Raw genomic sequence first — 24,237 nt, forward strand, 5'->3', positions numbered from 1 at the left:
AAAATGTTAAAAAAGTATAATAATAACTTTATATAATTCATAAATCATTTGTTTAAGCGCAAAAAAAAGGTTTCATCGCTGTGTAAGAAAAAGAAAACCTTTTTACGTTAAACCACAACAGATTACGTGCAATTATATTGCTTTTCTAGTTAAAACTTCAATTCTACTTTATTTCAACAACCGTAAAGCTTAAAATACATACAAACGTGTTTTTTTATAGAGATGTTGAAGCTTTTTTGTTTAAAAATGAACTCTATTACAATATGCGTAAGTTTAATTTTGCTAGAATCTCATGTTATAGTCAACACCCCCACTGGAAGGCGTGGTTATTCTAAATCTTCGCAGCACCCACAAAACTCATCAGAGATCTGTCAGACGCGGACGTTGATTCTGGGTGTTAGTGACCAGTGCGTGTAGTGACACTACCATTCTATAAAGTGATGGAATCAGAGATCAATAAGATGCAAACGAAAATACCACCAAAAAATTTCTCGATCGAATCGATAGTCGGTCTCAATGACCGTCGGTCGCCAGAAATCGATATCGAGAATACAATTACCGATTTCAATGAACATTCAGAAGACGAGGACTTGAAAGTTCGTGAAGGAAAAATGGGGTATTATTTTCAACAGAGTAGAGTCCCCAATTTTCCGTTTTTCATGTCGTATGACAAGAGAATGGGTAATAGTTATCAGGATGGTCAACCTGAGGATTTGAAGAGGGCCAGCCCTGGCAGCATCAGGAGCGAAGTTGACAGCGACGGAGCTGATGACAGACCACACGGTAAGTGGCTTAAAATTCAATTTTAACTAATTAGGTTTTTGTTAAATATTAATTTAATAACATATCGAATTAAAATTTTTAAGATTTTATTATGTAACTGTAAATATATGTAAGAAGATGTCTTCATAACATTATTTATATACAGGTATCTTAAACAATGATATCAATAGATACCTACACTTGTATATCTTTTGAGTTCAAAAGCTTTCTGCTTTGAGCACCGAATTAAAACAAAAGATTTTTTAAAAGAAAAAGCTTTTAATGATCTTAAGAGACTTATATCGGTCTGTAAAAGTTTAAAACGTAGCGGTAAATGGTTAATGGTGGTCTTCAAAGTGCCGACGCCGACGGCACACTAACTTATTTAAATCATTATTGTAGGACAATAAAAATATAATGTGTTTTTAAACAAATGAATATAATATTGTCTACAAATGTTTTAGGTAAAAGATTTAACTTCTTTATTGTTAAGTAATGCGTGGTAGATACAAAGCCATGTTGTCTAAGCTTACCCTCTGGACTAATATACAACTCTTAATAAATACATATAAGAAGAATAAGAATAAAATTTTATTATACAAGGCCAATCATTATTTTCTTTAGATAATATACTGGTTATATGCTGTTGAGCTAGAACATTCGCTTAGGAATGTCCTTTATCAATAAGTAAAATATAGCGTGCTTTTACAACTTACGTCTTTTTATTTTATTAAAATATTAAACAACTTCTCGCTTTTTCCTGCAAAACAGGGTTTCCATTACTTCGAGTGAGAATTGAACCCACAACCATCGCATTTACAATCAGACATAGGTAGTGCCAAAGCATCACAATGGCCTCTTGTTAAAATATTGATACTAATTAACATAGATAACAAAATATAACCACAGAATGTAGGTACCTACTGAGCGAATAAAACATCGAATCTTTTTGCCATTTTTTATCAATATAAATATAATCGATCCATTAACCAAACATATTTCTTAGAAAATCAAACAAAAGTTCCAAGTTTCCAGTAGCAGTTTGTTTCAACAACATTTTGTCCACACAAACACCACCCCGCGACTTCGTGACAGCGTGACGTCTGTCAAATTTACCGCCAATACAAATGACCACAGACAATAGATATGTACAAACAAATGGTACCTTTTTTTTGTCTTTGCTCAATTATAGATCGGCGTATTGTGGCCGCAGCAACAATGAAAATTGGTTAGAAATTTCTCTTTTATTGCTGTCGTTCAGGGTATTTTAATTTTTAAATTTTATTGCTTCCATATTTTTCTTTTACTTGGAATTTATGCTATTTTTTGTTTTACCGGGCAGATAAATAAAATGTCTTGGAATATTAGATTTTTTTCATATACCTAATAAAAGATTAATGATACATTTAATATTATACATACCAATATAAAAATATCCAAAATGTTTTAAGGTTTCTATTGACATCATATTTTAAAAGTAAAACGAAAACAAGTTCGAGAAAATCCTATAGATACTATAAAGTAATTTTCTTAGTATTTAACTACGTCCATTAATAATTATTCGTGGCTATATAAGTTTGTAAATTATCCCAAACCTAACATAAGTATTTACATAATATAAGGGTTTTGGGTATAACACTATATAAACCGATTTATCAGAGGTGTTATAACGTATTAATAACTCCAGCCGAGTAATAACGTGCCATGATGCTGAGATTAAACGAGATGAAGCAAATTAAATTATTAGGGAGGTTACACACAGCGATGGTTGTGTAGACAAAACTTTTATCTTTCTACAGATATATTTTGATATATCCATAAATATATCTTTTTTAGATTAAAATAAAAAGAAATATTTAAAAAAATATAAGTATAATTATAAATTATAGGCTTACTATTTTATATTTAATATTATTCTCTACGACTATTAAAACTTTTAACTATTTTAACCAAATGTAAAGGTTATCAATAAAATTATCTACAATTATAGAACAAAAGAAACACCAAATATGTATAAATCCTAAAGCTTTGTATACTCCGAGCTTTAGCATTTAACTGTGTACGTAAAGCTTATGAAAGCTCGTGAGCGAAAAGGAAAGGTATATAATCGCGGCCCCGCCCTTCAGCAGGGAGAAGAACGAGCTACGTTATTGGCTACCGCATTATAGATTTTTAGTAGACTAAACCGCGTGTTGACGTGTGCAACTACCGTCCTTATTACCCTTTAAATAACAACTAAAATAGTATATATAGGTGGATGTAGGTGTGTGCGTGAGCACTTATAAGGCGTTTAACACAAAAACAAAGTGACAGTTCACTTTTTTCAGTGCGCAACTGTATGCTGCCAGTGCTTTTATTGTTTTTCGTTTTTATTTTTTTTAATTACGATGGAGCTGCGGAATTATTCAATGGACAGATTGAAAGAGTTGTCGGTAGATATGGTGTCTGATTCGCAAATGTGCAGAAATATTATGCATAATACGCCACCTACGTCGCCTACACGAAGAGGTATTTGATTATGTACATTATATAAATAATAAATATTTGCATACACTTTTAACATTTTTAGTTTTTACTGTTTTACTGTTTTCTATAATTATTAACAACATAAACAAAAATAGGTGCTTTTTTATCTGAACATGATTAATATTATAGAACCTCATGTATGTTTGCATATTTGTTTTAAATCAATAGTTAAATCCCTTCAACATGCTCCAGAATTCGGCGGAAAGTTGGGAAGGTAGGATCCCTCCGCCTATCCTGCCAAGTGCGGGATACAGCATGAAGCTAAAAAATATTCCATTAACACTTAACTGTTTTTGCTAATTGCGGGTACCTATATCATTCTTTAAAGCGCCCGCACAAACTGTATCATAAAATATACAAACAAACTTAACTTCTTTGCAGGTAGATGCCTTTACTAGCTAGGTATATCTTAATGTTCAACCTTAATTCTTTAAAATAAGAATGATGTTCGCAAAAATGAATCAAAATCAAAGGTTTGTCATGTTATAAAGCAATTATGAGATTTTTACAATGGCTTTGAAAGATACCGCCAGTATTTGAGTCCCGCACCATCTTTTGTATATCAGTCATAACATTTATAGAGGTTATATTTACCGTTATGGTGGTAAACGTATAGTCTAGTATATTTTTGAAATGTCTTTCATCTTTTTCTAGACTACAATAAAGCTTTTAATAATTTTACTGTCAAAATTTGTCTTTTACAACGCTTAAGAATGAAAGATCTTTTACTAGTTTTCCATAATTTTAATCACATTTTGTTAACTAATTCTCAGATCATACAATATTAAAGAAAATCCACGAAAATGTAAATAAATACACATTACAACTTGATAGATCGGCATAGATAAAAATTGGTGAAAGCAATTAATATTTAGTACAATTACAGCTAATTGCGATGAATTTAGAGCATTTAATTAAATTAATTACCAGCAATATAATTGATGTAAAACCGCAGCTGTCGATGCCAATGGGCCATGTATTGTCTGTGACCTTTAGAAAAAGAAAACTGTCAGCGTGGGTGGATTCCCGCCACAATTTGACAGTTTTAATTACACGTCGACTTGGACATAAGTCAATTGGCCTTAACTGAATTTGTTTTTATGGCGAATCCCCTACGGAGATATTTATCTTCATTTCATTGTTGCCGACTACTAGATTCGGATTTTATTATCAAAATTGGTTTAGGGGAGCGTGCCGAGGGATGACACCGTGTAATTGGCTCTACATTGGATAATTGTTCAGCAAATGTTTTGCTTTCATCTTTCCTAATTCGGTTTAATTCTTTTGGGAGATCTTTTGATTTTTACAATTGGATTAGTAGTGAATTTTTAAATATCTTGTTTGCTTATGATTACGGCATTTGAAATATATGTAGGTACCAAGCTCTATTCTTGAAATGTCCTAAAATCTATTTCGTTTTTATTTTTGCCTACTTATGCTGTTATATGTATATTAAGTAGAATAGTTTCTAGTGTAACACTTTCTAATTTCAGTACTTACTAATCTATTATTTTTTTCAAATCACAGCGAAAATTATACAGACACTCAATCTAAAAGTTTATATATCAACAGAACATTATCTATAAACAATATCAAAAAGCGTTCCAATTTCAAATCACAAATGCAGTAGACAATAAACATGGCGACTACAGAATAATAACCGACGCGTGGCGTGGGGTGGCAAAGGCAATTCTCGATAATTCCTATTGTTAATGTATGGATCGCTTTACGGCTATTACAAGGGCTATTTGGTCCCCAAATTGTCAGGCCACTATTAATTAACCATTTAGTGAAAAGGTAATCGGTTTAACCGATTAATCGATTAAATCGTGCGTGAAATTGTTTCAATCTTTAGGATTATCTAAATAATATTATGTTAACATTTAATATCAAATAAATATATAATATTTTTCCTGTTCTTGGCATCTGAAAATATCTAGATATTGAATCTATGATCTAGATAATCTATAATCTTAAAATATCACGTAATATTACCTTAAAAAAAAAATAATTTAAACTTAGTACACATCGATGTTTCCATTATAAGTGATAATGGCTACAAATCGTGTACAATTTTGTTCTCCATTATGTGTTACTTTGTGAAGTAAAGTGTTTTCAACTCTTCACCAATGCACCTTGTATTTTATTGAAGTTATTAACGATAGGTAGCTTTTAGTTTCAGAAAGAGATAAATAATTTACTTCGATATAAAACAGATACCAAAGTACGTACTCTATCTAGGAATATTAGTTTTTTTAAGTTAATGTTACAGATTAAAATTATTAAATTAATAAAGAAAACAAACAGTGTATGACCCAATGATATAGCTAATAAAAATTTAAAAAAATCGATAATGCATTAATTTTCTGTTATAAGTAAGTAAGTAAGTAGGTATGTACATGCGTGTAAAAGCGCCGCATATGTTGTCGCCCTTACATCTTTCAACTTTACGACTCCAGTATTGGTTTGTTCAATTAGCGTGTTTTGAAACAATGACGGACCGACGGGGTTTCGAAATTTACATAAACACTGTTACAGGCCGTCGTGGCGTAGCGGCATAATGTTTGACTGTAATCACGAAAGTAGTAGGTTCAATGCTCACTCGGGAGAATTAATTATTTTTATTTCCTCGCTTTACTAACAAGACAAAGCACGGCGTTGAGTCTCTCCACTCCAATGACCCGAAAATTGAATAAAAAGTGGAGAACGGAAAAAAGCAAAAAAAGTAATATACATATGAACAGTTATTAGTTCAGTACTTATGAATTATTTCATTTATTCCTAATTATTATCAGCAGGAATAGATATAGGAATAAATATAATAAAAAAATCAAAACATACGCTAAAAGCATGTTTAAAATAAAAAAGAACCACTTAATACTTATCCAACGCACTTCAAGACGTCCCTATAAAACATGTCGCCAGTTATAAATACATTTAAAAACGAAACGGAAGTTAAGTGAGGAAGCACTCAAATTTGTCTATGACATATTTTTTTTGAGACTGTCATGGCGCAGTGACACAGCGTGTCGCGATGGTTGTGGGTTCGATTCGCACTTGGGGAAATGAATTATTTAATATTTTCATTGCGTCGCTCTGGTACAAGGCAGAGCGCAACGTAGACTTCCGCTTAATATTCAATGTCTCGAAAATTTGGCGGAAAGCGGGAAAAGGAGTGTGTTAACACTAGGTTGGCTCTGCTATATGCGGGATATATGCGGGGTGAAGCCAAAAAGAAAAAAATAAGACACACGCCACAGCAGCTGGAAAGTAATTTAAAAGTTACAAGATTATAAAAAATACTAAATATTAAAGGAAGTAAGGCTAGACTGTTTGCAAATTGTTTAAGTGTTCTGTCGCCACCCAGCATGGGAACCAGTCAAGTGGTTGAGACATATTTAGTAAAATTAGTTGTTGGGTCAATGCCGAATTTAAAAAAAAAAATACCGACAGATAATGGATATTAGGAATCATTCCAGACTTTAAAATTGATAGAATTCTCTTTTTTATCAAAGAAATAAATCGATTAATAATATTGACTTGCGTTTATAGTTATAGGAAGTTTTACATTAAATATTTTAATCATTTAATAGGCTGGAAGACATCTTGTCGTAATTTACCAACAGAAACATTTTTATCAAGTATCCGAATGCTTTATATAAAAAAATATATTAGCTAGGCATTATTTTATGACAACATATGGGCGCTTAAGGACACCACCAGTATCGAACACTTGTAATAAATGTTCTATAATGATAGTCATTTGCCTGCGAAATTCACGGAATGCTAATTGAATATATGACGACTACGACGATGTTTTATATAATTATGTAAACAGTATGTTTGTTCAATTTGTTAATATTATTGCGTAATTTGTTGGTTCCCGAAGAAATATAAAAATAAATAAAATTAGTCCCCTATGACATTTATATAAAAGGCAATTGATTTAGTGTTTAATTAAAATATAGATCCGTATCTAGCCATACAATTTCCTAATTCTCGTTTAATCGTTGAATTAGAAGTTGTTTTAATAATCTTATAATTATTTAATTATCCTAAATAACTCGGGAACATTGAACAATGAAGAAAAGAATAAAAAGTACATAAAAAAAATACATTATATAAAATAGTTACTTCAATAATTGTTTTATTTTTTGATGAAATGATTAATTAACCCACAAATTTAACTCGATATACTATTGTTAATATAAAAAGTGCAATATAACTTCAACTAATTAGTTAAAATTGACTTATCATAAAATCCTCGGTCAGGAACCAGTAGCCGTAGGTGTTAATTGCGCGCCCTGAGTTTCAAAACGTACATTAACAAAACAAATACAAATAAGCTATTTTCTAATTAAATGTTTTCCCATGAACCGCATATAAGTATATTACAAAGGCACCGAAGGTTTAGATTTTGAAAAAATGCCGACTTTACATCTCTTATTAGTTAGAAGTGGTACTAAAAACAGTGTATTGACATTGGTGGAAGCTTTCAACTTTTGTCTATACTCTACAACTATCTATGGCAGTAATGGCGGCATGATTAAGACGTTCGATTGTTTCCGGTCAAAACAACTTTTTTTTTCACATTTCATGACACAAAACTTAATTATTTTAAGTTTTTCAATGACATTTCAATAATGATGAATGATGTTAAAGTAAAGACAGATAATAAAATAATTGTTTACCATAATTAAAACAATACATAAATAATATATATTTTATAGAATAATATCATTCAATTCAATCTATATAAATATAAATTGTAATTAATTCTAATCAAATATTTTAAAAATATTTAAATTGTTTAATAAGTCTTAAATATATTATTAGCTATTTATATTCAGCCGTACACATGAAAGGAGTTTAAGCAAGTAGCTGATGTCTAGACAAAACAGTAATTAAGATAACATTAAAGCTTGCCGCTCTAAGTACTACTTATAACCCTTTAGAGCTCCTTTGAAAAGATAAGTCATTATTGAGCCAATGGTTTGAACCAATCGATTCAATAGCAATGCACTTGTTAATTTTTGCTCGTTACTTTACATTTTGTAACGTTGTTTTTTTCTTTTCTTTGTAATAAGAGAAAATATGGCTTTGTTCTAAGAAAGCTAAAATGGAGAAAGCTAAAGTAGAGAAGTTAAAATAGAGCCTATATAGTATTGCGGTACTTAATTCAAAATATTAATATTAATTTTGTCCACAGAATCTTTAAGTCCGCAATCAGAACCAATCAACACATCTAGCTCAGCACCGGACCCTAACATAAGGTAAAAAATAAAATGTTTATGACAAATATTCATTTGATTAAAATACTTATATAAAATGTACTTTACTACTTACTAACTTCTTTCTTGTCTTGAATTAAAATAAATAATTATGTTTCCTTCATTATTATTTACTAATAATATTTTTTTACACAGGCGATACCGCACAGCGTTCACTCGAGAACAGCTCGCGCGTCTAGAAAAGGAGTTCATGAAAGAAAACTATGTATCGCGACCGAGAAGATGTGAACTTGCGGCACAGTTGCAGCTCCCAGAATCTACTATTAAGGTAAAAATTGTTTAATTTAGTTTTTTTTGTGTAATAAAATGTTTAATTGATGCAAGAAAATATTTTGAAGTAGCATATAAATTTTATTCTATTCAATTCAAATCAGTAGGTACTTCATGAGATTAGCGCGTACAATCAAACAAATTTAGCTTTAGCTTTGTAATATTATTTGTAGAGTATAGATTCATAATTATGTAAATTCCTTAGCGCCTATACGTACCTACCTACTTAAAGAAAATTCTTCAGCTTCGAAAGTTTTATTTAAAAAATCGAAGGTCATAAGTACCTAATTGTTTGACAAAACTTTTCATAATGTTTAGCTGAAAAGCCCACACATCAATACCTACATACATTTAATTTTGTAACTGTTTCACAACCCACCCACATCGTGACCTGAATCATTCATAAAATGACGTGTTTTCGTAATACGACATATTAAATATTAATATCGAGCTTCAAGGCACTTTCAAAAGATGTCAAATCAGTATAAGGCTCTTTGTTTTCAACTGTAACCTACGTTTGTCATCTGACGTTGATATCAATGTTCTCAGTGTATTTTATCTGTAGTGTTTCAAAAGTTATTTACAAATTAAATTGACAAAAAATATTGAATTAGTGACAACTATTCTTATGCAATACGTTTAAACTTAAGTAAAGTTTTACGTAGAATTTATTAATTATCTGTAGAGTCATATGTAGAATTTATTAATTATCTGTTGATTATTATTTTTAAAAGATATTATTAATTAATTTTCACGAATTTACTACAATTAAAAAGGTTATTTAAAAATTACAATATATATTTGGCTAAAACTGACTATCACCGCCCAACGTGAGCGATACCTACAACTACAAGTGTTGCTATCCATTGTGGACGAAGCCTATGTCCTATTTACAAACGTTGTTTAGTGTTTTACAACTACGGTATGATGCTTCAATTAGAGCCCCAATAATTTCCATCACGTACAATTTATGTTGTTTCGCTAATACGCAGAAACACGATATTAACATGTGAAACAATTTGAACTTGTTTCTGACATTTGTGTCTTAAGTGTTATTTCGTATGATATTTTTAATGCTACATCTATATAGAAAGAAAAACGTGATAACAAATGTAATTTAGATTCAAATAATGCCTATATACTTATTTGCTTACACGTAAATATATCTATTATGAAAATAACTAGATGTGACAATTTATTATTAGGTAAACGTTATGTTTAGATCTGAACACGAGTAGGTAAGTAGATAATTTAAAGATGAATTTTCTTTGAATACGATTGATAAAAAGTAATTTCGGAAGTAATGGTGCTATTAAAGTGACATGAAATCACAATTGCTTAAGTATTACAATCCTTTAAATTACACAAAAATCTTTATAGAGTTAGCAATGCCAAATTAAAAAGAAAATAAATTATTACACATTTTAAATCGCGTATGTATTGTATTGTATTTAGTCTACTCGTGACCACGGCCTACTGCAAAGTGTTTGATTGTTGGATTTTCAAAAATGTTTAAAACTAAAGTACACGCGATTAATTCGGTTAAATAGTTTCATTTAAAATAAAAAAAAATCAAAATAATATTCATTAACGTTACGATTCTCAAATCATTTTTTACTCTGTTCCAATATAACATAATTAATTCCACATTCAAATACCGTACGACAATTTAAATTCAAATTCTCCGTAAACACTGGCCGTCGAGTCATAATGTCAATTATCACTTCCACTAAATAAAAAAAAAAGAAAACCGGTAAGAAACGTGTTTATAGCTCATTCGAATTTTACATTCACGCTAATTTGTTGATGTGCATTAATAAAAGAAACCGACCGAATTATTCAGTAGCTGTGCGACGCTAATGAACATTAATGCCGAAAAGAACATTTTGAAGATTACAAAAAGTATAATAGAGGCTTATCATTAGTAAACTGTGGATGTGAAGGATTGACTGCGCCTTTTATCGAGTGCTAGACAAGTTCATTTTGGTTGGGTTGTTCTTTTTGTTTTATTGTATTATGATTAGGTAGAGCTTAAGGCTAATTTCTTTGTATGTAAATATTGTATTCTCGCTAAATTTGTTTTGCTTGGTGTTATTGACAATTTGCGTACAAACTTGAAAATTTTATTATTAAAATATTTTATAGCATTTATAGTCAAATGAAGAACATTAAGTAGCTACCTACATTTAGGTACCTACTCTATATTATATGAATTATTTAATTTGTTCAGTTTTTTCTTTCACATTCCTAAAATATATTCAACTTAAATGTTAGAAAATAAATTATAAGCATCAGTTGTCTTTGGTTGAGCATCTGTTTTATGGTGCGATGATACCAATTAAAAACTATTTAATTGAACCGCGGCTACCATTTGATGCGTTATAAACTTAGAGATTTCGTGTGTTTGCTTATTGTAATGAAGTTTTATTGCGGTATGAGAAAAAATATGATATTGAAAAAGTTTAATTTTGAAATGTTCTTTTAATTTTTATAATGCATTTAGTGAAAATTTAAAGCAGTGGCTTTAAAAATATAAAAATAGAGAGAACCTAAGAGAGTGCTAAGGCTAATTTTTCATTAATACTTCCCGCCTATTTTTAATTTTCTTATTAAAATACGTATAATAATGCTGTACGGCTGTATATATTAACACATTAGACAAGTAGAAAGTAATAATTTTGGTTATGACATAACATAAGGCGGCCATTTTGCGTGCAATTTTACTGCAAAATTCCCGTCAATTAACACGTCATACTGTATTCACACAAAAGGCGTTTTAAAGGTTCTTTGGGTATTTATTTAGGCATTTGTTGTAAACGGCCATAACTGCTTTAATGATTTTAGTATTGCTTTTAATGTTTTTGCTTACCGTACGATTGTTTTCGCTTAATATACCGTTAGTGCATATTCATAAAATAACTATGTTTTCTTAAATAATTCTAATATTTTGTGGCATTTACACATTTTCAGCATTTAGGTATTATTTATTTTTGACATTTTAAAAGTTTTATTCCACACTCAGGATTAATTCTAAAAAAAAATCTAAATAAGTACTTTTATTATGTATCCAAGGGGTACCCCCTTGGATACATAATAAAAGTGATAGAAAAATGTGATTTTTTTATCTTATCTCTTTAATTTTTGACAGAAATAAACAGTAAAGTAGAATTATTGTTAGATACCATTTATTTTTAAGGCATTTATATATAGTACGGTAGTTACGTACAGTTTAGATTAATTTTATTTTACGTTACGTACACGGTAACCACCCGTCGGATAACATTGACATGTTAATATTAAATGACTATTTAATATAATACTTATTGCTTAACTCCTCAATTATATTTTGTTTATAGTAGAAAATGTTATTAGAATGCAATCATTAAAAAAAAGTCTACATTTCAATTTTACAATTCCATTATTTGCACAAATGCTAATTTTAACCTCAAAATGTGAATAAATTTGATATTTTATATAAATTTTCCGTCGCAATAATATATTTTAATGTATATAATACGTAATTAATTAGCGATAGTGTGTGAAGTACAGCTCGGCTTAGCTCAGCTGTAAATGTAAGAATGATCGTCGAAATAAATCTGAGTGATAACACATTAGGTATTTATTGATACCCGTTTATTGGTCTGATTCCAGTTTTAATAGTGTTTTTCGAATTCTTTATGGCTGTAGGACTTGTTTTATTATTTTATTTTAAATTAACATTTGACATGGCAGACGATAAAATTTCTATGGTATATCACACGTATAAAAGCTAGAATGTTTGTTTTCACTTTAATTATTGAATTTTATGAATAAATGATTAAGATTTACACTATACCCCGCTTTTAACAGGGTAGGCAGAGGGACCCTCGGGTTAAGATACTTCGTTCCCCACTTTCTGATCAATTTTCGAGACATTTTCTCAGTCTTCTCAACTTAGCGAGAACATGAAATTATGCATTCATTTCCTTTCCCATGCAACGAGCCACAGCTGCCTTACATTGACTCAAATTACTTATTAAATTTTCTTTTGCCAACAGGTATGGTTCCAAAATCGTCGAATGAAAGACAAAAGGCAACGCATAGCAGTGGCCTGGCCGTACGCCGCCGTTTACAGCGACCCTGCCTTCGCCGCGTCTATTTTACAGGCTGCCGCATCATCTGTGGGACTTCCCTACGGTTATCCTTCCCCTGCCCTCTTACCTCCCTTCCATAACCCTCAATTATTACCCTCCGGTTACCCCTACCCATACCCTCCCTACCCGAGATATCCCTATATCCCACCGACCCCACCTTCCCCAGTCAACGCAGACAACAACCTGCGGCCCGCGTACCAAAATTTCAATTTAAACGTTGATAAATAAGACTAGTTTTAAATACGTTTTAAGATGGCGATTTTTAATAGTCTAGACATAATTATTTTATTTTAAACTTATTTAAATGATAATTTTCGCGCCATTTTGTATATAAATGATTGACATGAAATGTCAACTGTCATGTCAAAGTCTATGGTGTTATGTTATGTGTATTTATGTTATATGTAAATAAGTTTTTAAGATTATTAATAATTTATTTAAACTTAGATTTAATATTTAGATACTTAAACAATGTATCTTACTATAATCTAACAGATTAAAATTAAAATGGTAAGAACTCTTTTATCATTTGAGATGTGAGAGGCGAACATTTTTAATATTATATTGATAGTTAATATTTCATAGTAATAAATTATAATATTATAATACAAGATAAGACTCTATTTTAAAATGTATAAAAGACATTTTGTAAATCCATTCCATTATGTACAAATATTTTTAATTTTTTATGTTAGTTTAAATGTGCGTTAAAAATACAAACGGAAAAATATTTTTTAACACGTTACGGTTAGATTAAAAATTAATAAAAGATCATTAATAAACAATTATTTAGAATCCGTGCAATAATTATTCAATTAAGATTTTTCCACGTTATATTAATAACCAATTTTTTAAATCAAATTTCCCCTATTAAGTATGTTTGGTACATATATTGGTATAATGGCCGCCGTTTTGTAAATAAAAAACTCGATGATGTGGGAACTTTTTTAACATTAGCGATTATATTGTAAAAAAAATGTAAATTTATTGGTAATTAAGTGTTCATAGATTTTAATCTTTCATCATTTTGAATGTTAGTAACTATAAGCTCAATGTACATGAATATTAAATATAAAAAGATATGAAGTTATATACATTTCTTGTTTTATTTCTTATTGTTGTATATCCATAGACGTTTTTTAGCTTCACGCTACACACATAGCAGGATAGACAGAGGGACTGTTAACCCAGTGTTATAGACGCTCCGGTCCCCATTAATACACTTCCGTTTCCACTTTCCGTTGAATTCTTGAGACATTGTATTGAGTGGCGCGCCGCGCTTTGTCTTGTTACCAGAGTGTGGAAATGAAAATAATAAAAATATTGCATTCCCACGAGTAGGAATCGAACCCACAACAGTCCCGTTTTCTTTAAAAAAAAAACTAACTATCTTCAAATAAAATCGCGTTTTTTATTTATATGATTTACGTTATTGCTTATTGAATAATATATTATCTTGTTATTTTGAAATAAAATGATATACTATTATTATTATAATTATATTAATTCGATTCTCGTAGCGAGTTCGTTTTGTTTGCCAGAGCCTCTATCTCTTGTTCAGTTACTTAACTAATATTAAAATAAACGCCATCTATTAAGGAGAAGTTGGAAAAGCAACTCCGTTTGCCATACTCATTTCTACTATTTAAAATACTAAAAATATAGTAAAAAATATAAATGTAATATATATTTATTTACAATAAAAATGAATGCAAAATTATTATATGTACATAAAGTAATAATAGATATAATTTTTAATTTTAATGTTCTTAAGTTGCAATCTTGTATGTCATTCTTTTGACAGTTTCCGACTTCCTGATAAATAACATTGCCTTGTTATGATTTGAATTATCGTAAATTATTTCCTCATTAAAAATTTAAATTACTGCAGTATTATGTAAAATTAAACCACTAAAACTATATTACGAAAAATGGAGCAAATATACGCATTAGGAGTATCCTGCATCGAGCTGGTACAGTATTGGTAAATATTGATTTACACTAAAACATATTTTGCAACATATTGTTGCAATGAAATTAAATCCTATATTTAATTAAGACTTAATCATATTTTTATTTTTAATATAGAGGAAGTAATATGTTTGTTTCATATTCATTATTAAATATTTTTATTTATTTTTTTGTGTTACGTACGTACAACTTAGACGATTTTTTAATATTAAATAATGGAAGTAAATCTAATTACTTTTTTACCTATAGTTTTGAAATCCTTGCAATATTAACAATATATGCCAGATATTCTAAATGCTACATACAAGTTCCATCTTCAGAGTAAGGCTAGATTTAGGCTTAGAATTAGGAAAAACCCTTCAAAAGCAGTTAAAGCATGGTTTTAATCTTAAATATGGACAGATCCTGAGATTAGTGTATCCAGCCAAACAAACTCTTCAGTATTACAATATTAGTTAAGAAGTAAAGATTTTTGATATTTTATTGCTTTCATTGTATATTTTCAGGTTGAAGGATTACGCAGGATATTTTGAACTGGTTAATAAACTTTCAGATTCACATAATATTATAGAAGTATTGTTTCCACTCATTTCAACAATAGACTCAGTATTTGCTACACAATTGGTTTTTGTTATGGCTTTTGGCGGATGGTTGAATTCTATAATCAAATGGTAAGTATTTTATATTGCATATTACATATTTAGACCTATAATATGATTTATATGCAATTGTTACTTACAGCTATATAACAAAAAAGTTAATAGATAGACAGGCAATAATGGCAAAAAATAATATCTATGTTTTCTGTTACTGTGTTTGTGTAAACTCATACTGGGCCTTTTTTTGGGCCTTGAAATATTAGACCACCAAGTTGACTCAGACATCCCTATTCTAAATTTCTATTATTTTTTCTGCTTCACACTGCATCCCACCTATTATAGAGTAGGCAACGGCAACCTAGTGTTTAGACATTCCATTGCCATTTTACCAAAATAATAATTCTTCCGTGTGGGAATCGAATACACAGCCATCCCGTTTACAGTCACATATTGGAACACCGCGCTACAGTGATCAATTAAATAAAAATTTCTAATATTTATTTACTTAACCTTTTTAAAATGAACTCAAAATTAAAATTTCAAGGTGGTTATTAGAAGATCGTCCCTATTGGTGGATACAAGAGACAACATTCTACAAATCTGACAAGCCGTATTTAATGCAAACTAAACAAACTTGTATGACGGGGCCGGGTAACCCCTCAGGTCACACAACGGCTGCAGCATCTGTACTGATCTTGGTTGTAATGTGGATATCTCATATTTTAAATGATAGGTACTTTTATTTTTTAGCATCAATTTTGCCCTTGCCTATGGCCTCTGCTCTGAAGCTTCCTCTTTTTTTAATTTTAATTGATATTGATGATTGTTATAACAATAAAGCTAATATTTTTTTTACAGAAAGTGGACAGTATGGTGGTGGAAACACATTACTTTTCCATTATTTGGATTTAGTATAGTTTCAGTGATACTTGCTAGAATGTTCGTCGCCACTCATTTCCCTCATCAATGCTTTTTTGGTGCTTTATTAGGTAAATATCTTTATATAATAATTATTATTATTATTATTCCTTCATCAATATATATTAAAACCTTCATCTAGGGATAATAGGGATCAAAAGAGTTTTTACCTACCATTTTCCATACTTTTCCAGGTCTTTTCTTATCTCCAGCGCTCTGTATATACGTAACTGATCCTTTTATATGGCGTTACGGGCCTCACGTCAATATGACGCAAACGACGGCATCTTTCTGGCACTTAACGAGCGCTGTGTCGGCGATACTGATTGGTGTGGTGACCTATTATAGTCTGGTTTTGTGTGGTCTGGACCCGCATTATACTGTTAAATTGGTAAGAATTAAAAAAAACATTTAAAAAAATATTTATTTGAATGATGTGATTTTGACGTAGTGAAGATAATATTTAATTGATGTTTGTTATTTTTGTTTGCTTATTTCTATGTACATAGTTATTGTCCGGTGTGGTTACTATTGTAGTCTGGTCTTGTGTAAGGATTTAAAAAAATACAGTCGAATTGATAACCTCCTCCTTATGGAAGTCGGTTAAAAAAAAAAAAAAATGTGTCAAAGATACGTCAATTTGACGCAGTTAGGAATTAATATCAAATTGGTAGATTTCTTGTAATTTTTTTAAAAATTTTTATAATTTTTTTTTGTAAATTTATTTTTTTATTTAGTGAATTAGCGTATTACACATTTAACACATACATTTTGAATCTGCACGGTATATCAAACATTTATTCATTATTACAGGCGTTCCGCTGGTGTCAAAAACCGGACAGTATCCAAGTGTCGTCGACACCAATGTTCGGTATAGTGCTATATACTGCTAATTTATTAGGATTGGCATTATCTGCCACGCCTGATTTTGCTATGTAAGTATATTTTTTGTGGACTTCACGCTGTATTCCGCAAATCCCGCTGTAACAGGGTAGGAAGTGGATTCATAGTGTTAAGATACCACGACAACCACGCAACGCCTCATTTTCAAGACTTTGAGTGATGAATAGAGGTACTCAATGTCGCTCTTCATCTTGTTACCAGAACGAGGAAATGAAAATTAATGACCTGGATATGATCTGGAGTTACAATTGAACCCACAACTGTCGCGTCTACAGTTAGATACAGTGCCACTACGTCACTGCGGCTTTGTTAGATTTTTATTTTGTATTAAAATTTTTGATCTTTCTGTATTGTATCTTCGAGTGGCGGAACTTAGCGCCGTTTTGTGTTAAACTGAACTGTGAAATGGAAATAATTTGAATCCAATCATTCCAACGAATATGCATCCAAATCACAACTTTCGTGCAACATTCGTATATTTAATAAATTAAATTAAAAAAAATCTTTTTTCAGGTATCGCCATTACACAAAAAATCGATCTTTAATAATATCATTATTTGCAACCGTAATATCGATGTACGTTTTCAAACAACTAAAAGAGAACATCACTAAAACTAGTGCGTTTCGCTACTATTCATTACATTTCATATTAAATGCGATAAGACCGAGTTTTTTGTTAAGATTTATACCGGCCTTGTCTATGTGGCCGTACGGGAAAGAAAAAATACAATGATTTTTTAAAATGTCTTAATTCGATCCTAATAAACCGCTATATAATATATAAACAAATTATTCATTTAATACGAGTGCCGTAAATTGCATTTAATTTTTACAATTTAAAATTTTTCGCTACTTCTACGGTAACGCTGGACACCATGTTGCTCTCCTGTGACGTCAGTTGGTCTTGTAAATAAATTTCATGATGATGATGATGATGAATAATACCTATGAACAATGGTTGCGTTGATTATCGAATAGTATATTTAGACATTATGCCCAAAAATCACTGTGATGTTTTAATTTACTTAAATTATTGCACTAAAATAAAAGAAAAAAATATATAAAAATGTGTTTTATTATAATTCTAATGTTGTAATTTGTATTAAAATTTCTTATCATTTATAGATTTTGTAGACATAGTTTTTTACATCTAAAGATGTAAGTTGTAGGGGGCGACGTCTGTTGATCTTCTACAAGTACAAGCACAGTATTCAAGATACTGGAGGAAGATCACGTAAAAAGAATGAGGACCTCCCGGAAGGCATGTATGAAGAGGTTGATGATAGTGAACGAGGCGAAAAAGGTATGTAGACACCGTAGCGTTTGGCGCTCCGTTCTCTCTGACTACTCCGGTAGGGAGACAGCTTGAAGCTAAGTTAAGACGCGGGTGAAGCTGCAGATAAATGCTAGTTATGTATGAAAATATGTAGATATTGATTAAAAATTAAATTCAGTCAGCTTTACGCTGTGCCCCGCATTTAGCATGGTCAGACAGCCAGAGGAGACAGTGAATTCCTCTTTTTTCGGTGAATTCTAGAGGCATTGTGTGATGAGTAGCGGAACTCAACGTCGCGCCTTGTCTTGACCCCTGAACGAAGAAATAAAAATATAAATTTAAATAAATATTTAATTTCCTCGAGTGGGGATCGAACCCACAACCAGCCGCGTTTACAATGGGCCCCTGGGCCATGACTGGCCTAATCACTACGTATTTATAATCTAATATTAGAAAAATAATAACGAAAACTACTATCTAAATCAAATACAACTATAGAGATAAGTAAATTTAATGAATAACATATCACACTTCATAATAAGTTATCAAAAAAGTTGTTATTCATTTTATTTTATTAATAAAAACCCGTTGCACGTAAAAATGGTGTTCGGCGGTAAATCTGTATTTGAAAGAAGTTTTTCGTCATCTGATCTATTACAATATGTAAGTACTACTTAAAGTAAAAGTTAGTACTAGTAAGCTACTTAGTAAGTAGCATTTGAGAGATTTTCTTTTAATTTTATTGTGATCGTGAGTTTGATTCCCACTCAAGTGAATTATTTTTAATTTTCCCACTCTGGTGGAAGTGCAGTGTTGAGTTTCGATACTCTACATACTACTTATTATATCTTGAAAATTGGGATATTTTACCTCGTTCTACCACCACCAAAGCGTCAAGCTGCTTCTCATCTTTTAAATTTCATGTTTTTCGTAGAAAATGAATGGAAGCAAATGTTAAGTAATACACCACGTCTCTATTTTCCACCGATTTTCATAGATATACGATACGATATATATATTTTTTGGTAGCCTGTAAGAGATAACCTTTAATGACAATACCATACTTTTAAAGAAGTCAATATATTAATTTTAATAATTTTGTACAATGTTGTATACTTTTATTTTGTCAGAACAAAATAAGTCCCTATTTGAAAAACTGATTGATAGTTTTATTTTTTACTATTTAGGTAATAGGTATATGGAAGTAATAAAATACTCGTTAACTTTATTTCAGTGGCAAGGCATAATATTGAATATAAATATTTCAATTCAATTAAATATATTATTTTTCATTATTATACAATACATTATTTATTATTTTATTTTGTAAAAAGTAAGAGTAATTAAATTATATATGTAAATTAAATATGTAAATCAATTTTGTATATTTAAGTTATTGCTTTATTAAATAATCGGGCGTCTTTCCAGATCGAGCTTCTTGTTAAAGAGGCTAATCTTGCTCGGAGAAGAAATGATGAGAACCACTATGCCTGGCTAAAGTCTAAAGAAATTAACTTCGTTGATTTGGATAAATTTGAGAATATTGTGAAAAAAGTTTGTATCGTATGTTATTATAAAATTACTAAATCTTTTAGATATATGGAGAACGTATTGGTCCAGGGCCACAACTCTGCGTTTGTACACGCGACAATTGTGGGTTCGATTCCAACAATGAATGAAACCAATATTAAATATTCCTCACTCTGGTAGCGAGGCAAAACACGACGTTGAGTTCGTCAACTGAACACGCAATACCTTAAGAATTCGGCGGGAAGTGGGGAACAGAGTGTTCCCTCTGCATACAATACGGGTCATGTGAATTGTACCCATATATGACTTTTTTATCTGTGCTATTTTTTATTTTAGATAAGCTTGTGTACCTTATGTTACTGATTTTACAAAATATAACACTACTTTTTAAAAGTAACTTAAAAATATTACTAATTACGATAAAACTAGTATTAAGGCACCGATTAAATGACTAGTGATGGTAATAAACACTTCCGAGTACAGTACGGTCGACGAGTTGTGGCCGTCCTGAAGTTACCTGCAGATGGCTGAGAAGACATCGTTTTAGGATTTTTCTTACTTTTGATTATTTTCATCACGGACCCGACTATACAATAACCAAAGTTCGTCGATTTTACTCTACTACTTTACGTTTTATATTAAATACTTATTTATTGTTTACAAATTTTAGCTTTCACCAGAAAATTGCGCCGCTATAGCTGTCAAACTAGACAATTTAATTGAAATTACCAATATGGCGGACACCGACATTATGGTGGAAATCCAGAAACTTCTAGAAGAACAACAGAATATACAGTTAATGGAGGAGAACATAAAAAAATATAAAATAAAGAGATTTAATAAGGTGTATCCTGAATTGGTTAATGGGAGGCGTCCTTCTGTTTCTTTTGTTTTGGAATAATCTTTATTATGAAGAAAATAAAAAACATTACTTTATTTTATTTACAGCGTGAATTTTTACTATTGTTTATTTTTTTATTGAAAAGAATGATATTTTTCTAAATATTTAACCTTTTTGCGAGACAGTTTCCTTTAAAGCCTACAACAATAAATGCATTTCTTAAAAAAATAGTTAGTATTTACTTAATTGTAGTCAATAAAATCTGTGAAATTGCAAGATATTTATAATGAATTACGAAATAACATAGATAATATAAAGAGAGATTATTTTATAAACCGGTCGAAACGTTAAATTTTATAACGCGGAAATCAAATAAATATCTAAATAATAAAAAGCCTTGAATTAAAGTATGTTTGTTCGTAATAACATTCATTGCACTACATTTATGGCGTATAAATAATAATCGAATAGGTAGTATCAAAAGACATTTAGGTGTGTCGGTAAATATTAAAATGGCGTAACCGATATTCTACAATACTCGTATATGTAAAAAAAAAAGCTTTCTACAAAACTTTTTTTACGTATACGAATTAATCGTCCGCATATTACACAAGAATAAAGGATCGACAAAATTATTGTTGCATAATGTCTGTATAAGCAAAGCGCGGCGTTGAGTTACGCTACTGAATACACAATACCTCGAGAACTACGTGGAAAGTGGGGAACAGAATGTCTTGATACTAGATTCCCAGGTTCTCTTTGGCTCATTTCTCAATTTCCGCAGATTTATCGACATTGTGTGTTATAGAGCGGGGAAATGAAGTTAGGTATTAAATACTTATTTAATTTCAGAATCGAACCCGCAAACTGTTGTGTTTACAGTAGCAGGCTTACGCTACTGCGCCACTGGCCTGGACTGGCCTCAATTTCTTTAGCACACACGCTTAAAAGTGTGTATGCTAAAGAACGTGTGTGCGCGTGAAACTGATATTCTTTTTTTCTTGAAGTCGGTTAAAAAAGAGCCGAACATAAAAAGCACAGTGACTGCACTCTTAATTTAAAGTAAAAATAATTCTTGACTTTTGATTGGTACAAAATATTGTTCATCGATCTCGTCGATGCAAAAAACAACTATGACACTTGATATTTCCCGTTCAACATAATATGTATGTATACGGCCTTTAAGGGAACATTCATTATTAAAATTGTAAATTAAATTTTTGGATACCGTAGTAAAATGGTAATTGTTTTTTATTTTTTCCTTCACGCTGTATCCCGCACCTAGCTTGGTAAAAAGAGGGTACTTCCATACTTAGGGACATACTTTCCAATACATCCTTCTCTTTATGACATAAAAAGCTTTAGATTTTTCGTGGTATTAGTACATTGTCTCATTGCACCACTGTTCTTCTGTATATACCTAAATATTTTATTGTATGTCTGTATGTTCTAATACCCTGAGATCCGGCCGTTGAATCCTGCATATACGAGTTTTCTTAATTAAACCTATATTAATGAATAATACATGATTAGTAGAACAGATTACACCTGGGTTGCCTGGAAGAATCTTGCCGCAATCACCTTTAATTACATTTTTTCGTAACTCGTTTTTAGAGAAAATTGCACCTATACGTTTTTTATATGAATCGCACATCATTTGAAAGATAATCGCATAAGGAATTGGAAAATTAAGGGTTGCCAGCTCTCAGTCTGCCGCAAGTCTAGGGTTGCCTGGTTTAAACATGTCACTAAATGTTGATAATTTGCACTCATGTGTTTTTTTAATGAATTATATGTCAAATTAAAGCTTATTTTTTTCTGAACACTATAAAACAGGGTTGCCTGGAAAATTCCTGCCGCAAACAGGGGTTGCCAGCCAGTATTTAGAAAATAGGTTTTGCAAAGACTCAATATTATAGATTCATTATTTTACTTGAAAAATAAGGATGATTTCTTCTGCCCTATGATCTTTAAATAGTTTTCTGCGTGTACTTAATATGATTAAAATCATCATTTAACAGGTGAACAATTAGAATAAACATTGATTTTAAGATTGACCTTCTATTATATAATATTTTACTTTAAAACATAGGGCAGACCGCGCATTTCATCGTCTATTCTCATAGTCAAACGGAACCGGAATAAAATATTTCAAACGCTGGCAACCCCTGTTTGCGGCAGGAATTTTCCAGGCAACCCTGTTTTATAGTGTTCAGAAAAAAATAAGCTTTAATTTGACATATAATTCATTAAAAAAACACATGAGTGCAAATTATTAACATTTAGTGACATGTTTAAACCAGGCAACCCTAGACTTGCGGCAGACTGAGAGCTGGCAACCCTTAATTTTCCAATTCCTTATGCGATTATCTTTCAAATGATGTGCGATTCATATAAAAAACGTATAGGTGCAATTTTCTCCAAAAACGAGTTACGAAAAAATGTAATTAAAGGTGATTGCGGCAAGATTCTTCCACGCAACCCAGGTGTAATCTGTTGTACTAATCATGTATTATTCATTAATATAGGTTTAATTAAGAAAACTCGTATATGCAGGATTCAACGGTCGGATCCCAGTCTATAAAAAAAGTGGGATACGTATACATAATTATAAAATAAAAATACAAGGAATCAATTAACGACATCCGTATATTCACAGAGCGTCATATAAATATACAATCAACTTTTAAATTCAATACTTTAGCGCATTATTTTAACTTGCGGTCGTATTTTCTCATAATTGACGTAAGTAAATGTATTTGGCATGTCAAATTATGCAAATATTTTTAAAAATATTGTCAAGTTTTCCCACTGATCTAATGGGATAATCAGTTACTGTGTGTAGTCAGAGCTGGGAACTATTCGATAAATATTTTTTTAGCTTCACGCTGTACCCCGCACAGAAAAGGGTAGGCAGAGGGAACCTAGTGTTAAGGCACTCCGTTCCTCATTTTCCGCTGAATTCTGAAGGCAATGCAAATTGTAACTAGAATAAACATTTATTCGTTAAATATTACGTTAGTACCACAAGCAAGCGCCGCATATAATACTACCTAACATAACATAAAAATTACTGTGCTTTTTTACATATGAATCAAAATTCATTTTATATGTGGACAAAAAATCTAGTTAAATAAACCATGTTTTGCTTTAAGTATATGAAACGTGGTCATTAAGTAAATGAATCATAATTTGCATCTTATTTTCTCTTATATGG

General features: G+C 30.8%; 3 protein-coding genes across 3 annotated transcripts; all 3 read left to right on the forward strand.

Moving 5' to 3' along the window:
• Nucleotides 1-334: 334 nt before the first annotated feature.
• eve (homeobox protein even-skipped) lies at nt 335-14,076 on the forward strand. Its single transcript, XM_085188569.1, has 4 exons — nt 335-783; nt 8,498-8,561; nt 8,715-8,847; nt 12,887-14,076. Exons 1-4 carry the CDS (start codon nt 441-443, stop codon nt 13,208-13,210), a joined length of 864 nt encoding a protein of 287 aa, XP_085044695.1. The 5' UTR covers nt 335-440; the 3' UTR covers nt 13,211-14,076.
• A 711-nt stretch (nt 14,077-14,787) lies between these two features.
• G6P (Glucose-6-Phosphatase) lies at nt 14,788-18,436 on the forward strand. The gene is made up of 7 exons (XM_085188568.1): nt 14,788-14,966; nt 15,460-15,624; nt 16,097-16,285; nt 16,411-16,541; nt 16,665-16,861; nt 17,284-17,405; nt 17,887-18,436. The coding sequence occupies exons 1-7, from the start codon at nt 14,914-14,916 to the stop codon at nt 18,104-18,106; spliced, it is 1,077 nt and encodes a 358-aa protein (XP_085044694.1). The 5' UTR covers nt 14,788-14,913; the 3' UTR covers nt 18,107-18,436.
• A 108-nt stretch (nt 18,437-18,544) lies between these two features.
• Nucleotides 18,545-22,244, forward strand: LOC146537215 (uncharacterized). The gene is made up of 3 exons (XM_085188579.1): nt 18,545-18,676; nt 20,078-20,203; nt 20,850-22,244. The coding sequence occupies exons 1-3, from the start codon at nt 18,617-18,619 to the stop codon at nt 21,078-21,080; spliced, it is 417 nt and encodes a 138-aa protein (XP_085044705.1). The 5' UTR covers nt 18,545-18,616; the 3' UTR covers nt 21,081-22,244.
• The last annotated feature ends 1,993 nt before the right edge of the window (nt 22,245-24,237 follow it).

This window comes from Heliconius melpomene, chromosome 7, assembly GCF_056956725.1.
Source record: "Heliconius melpomene rosina isolate 202511_hmr_F chromosome 7, ASM5695672v1, whole genome shotgun sequence".
NCBI classification, from domain to species: domain Eukaryota; kingdom Metazoa; phylum Arthropoda; class Insecta; order Lepidoptera; family Nymphalidae; genus Heliconius; species Heliconius melpomene.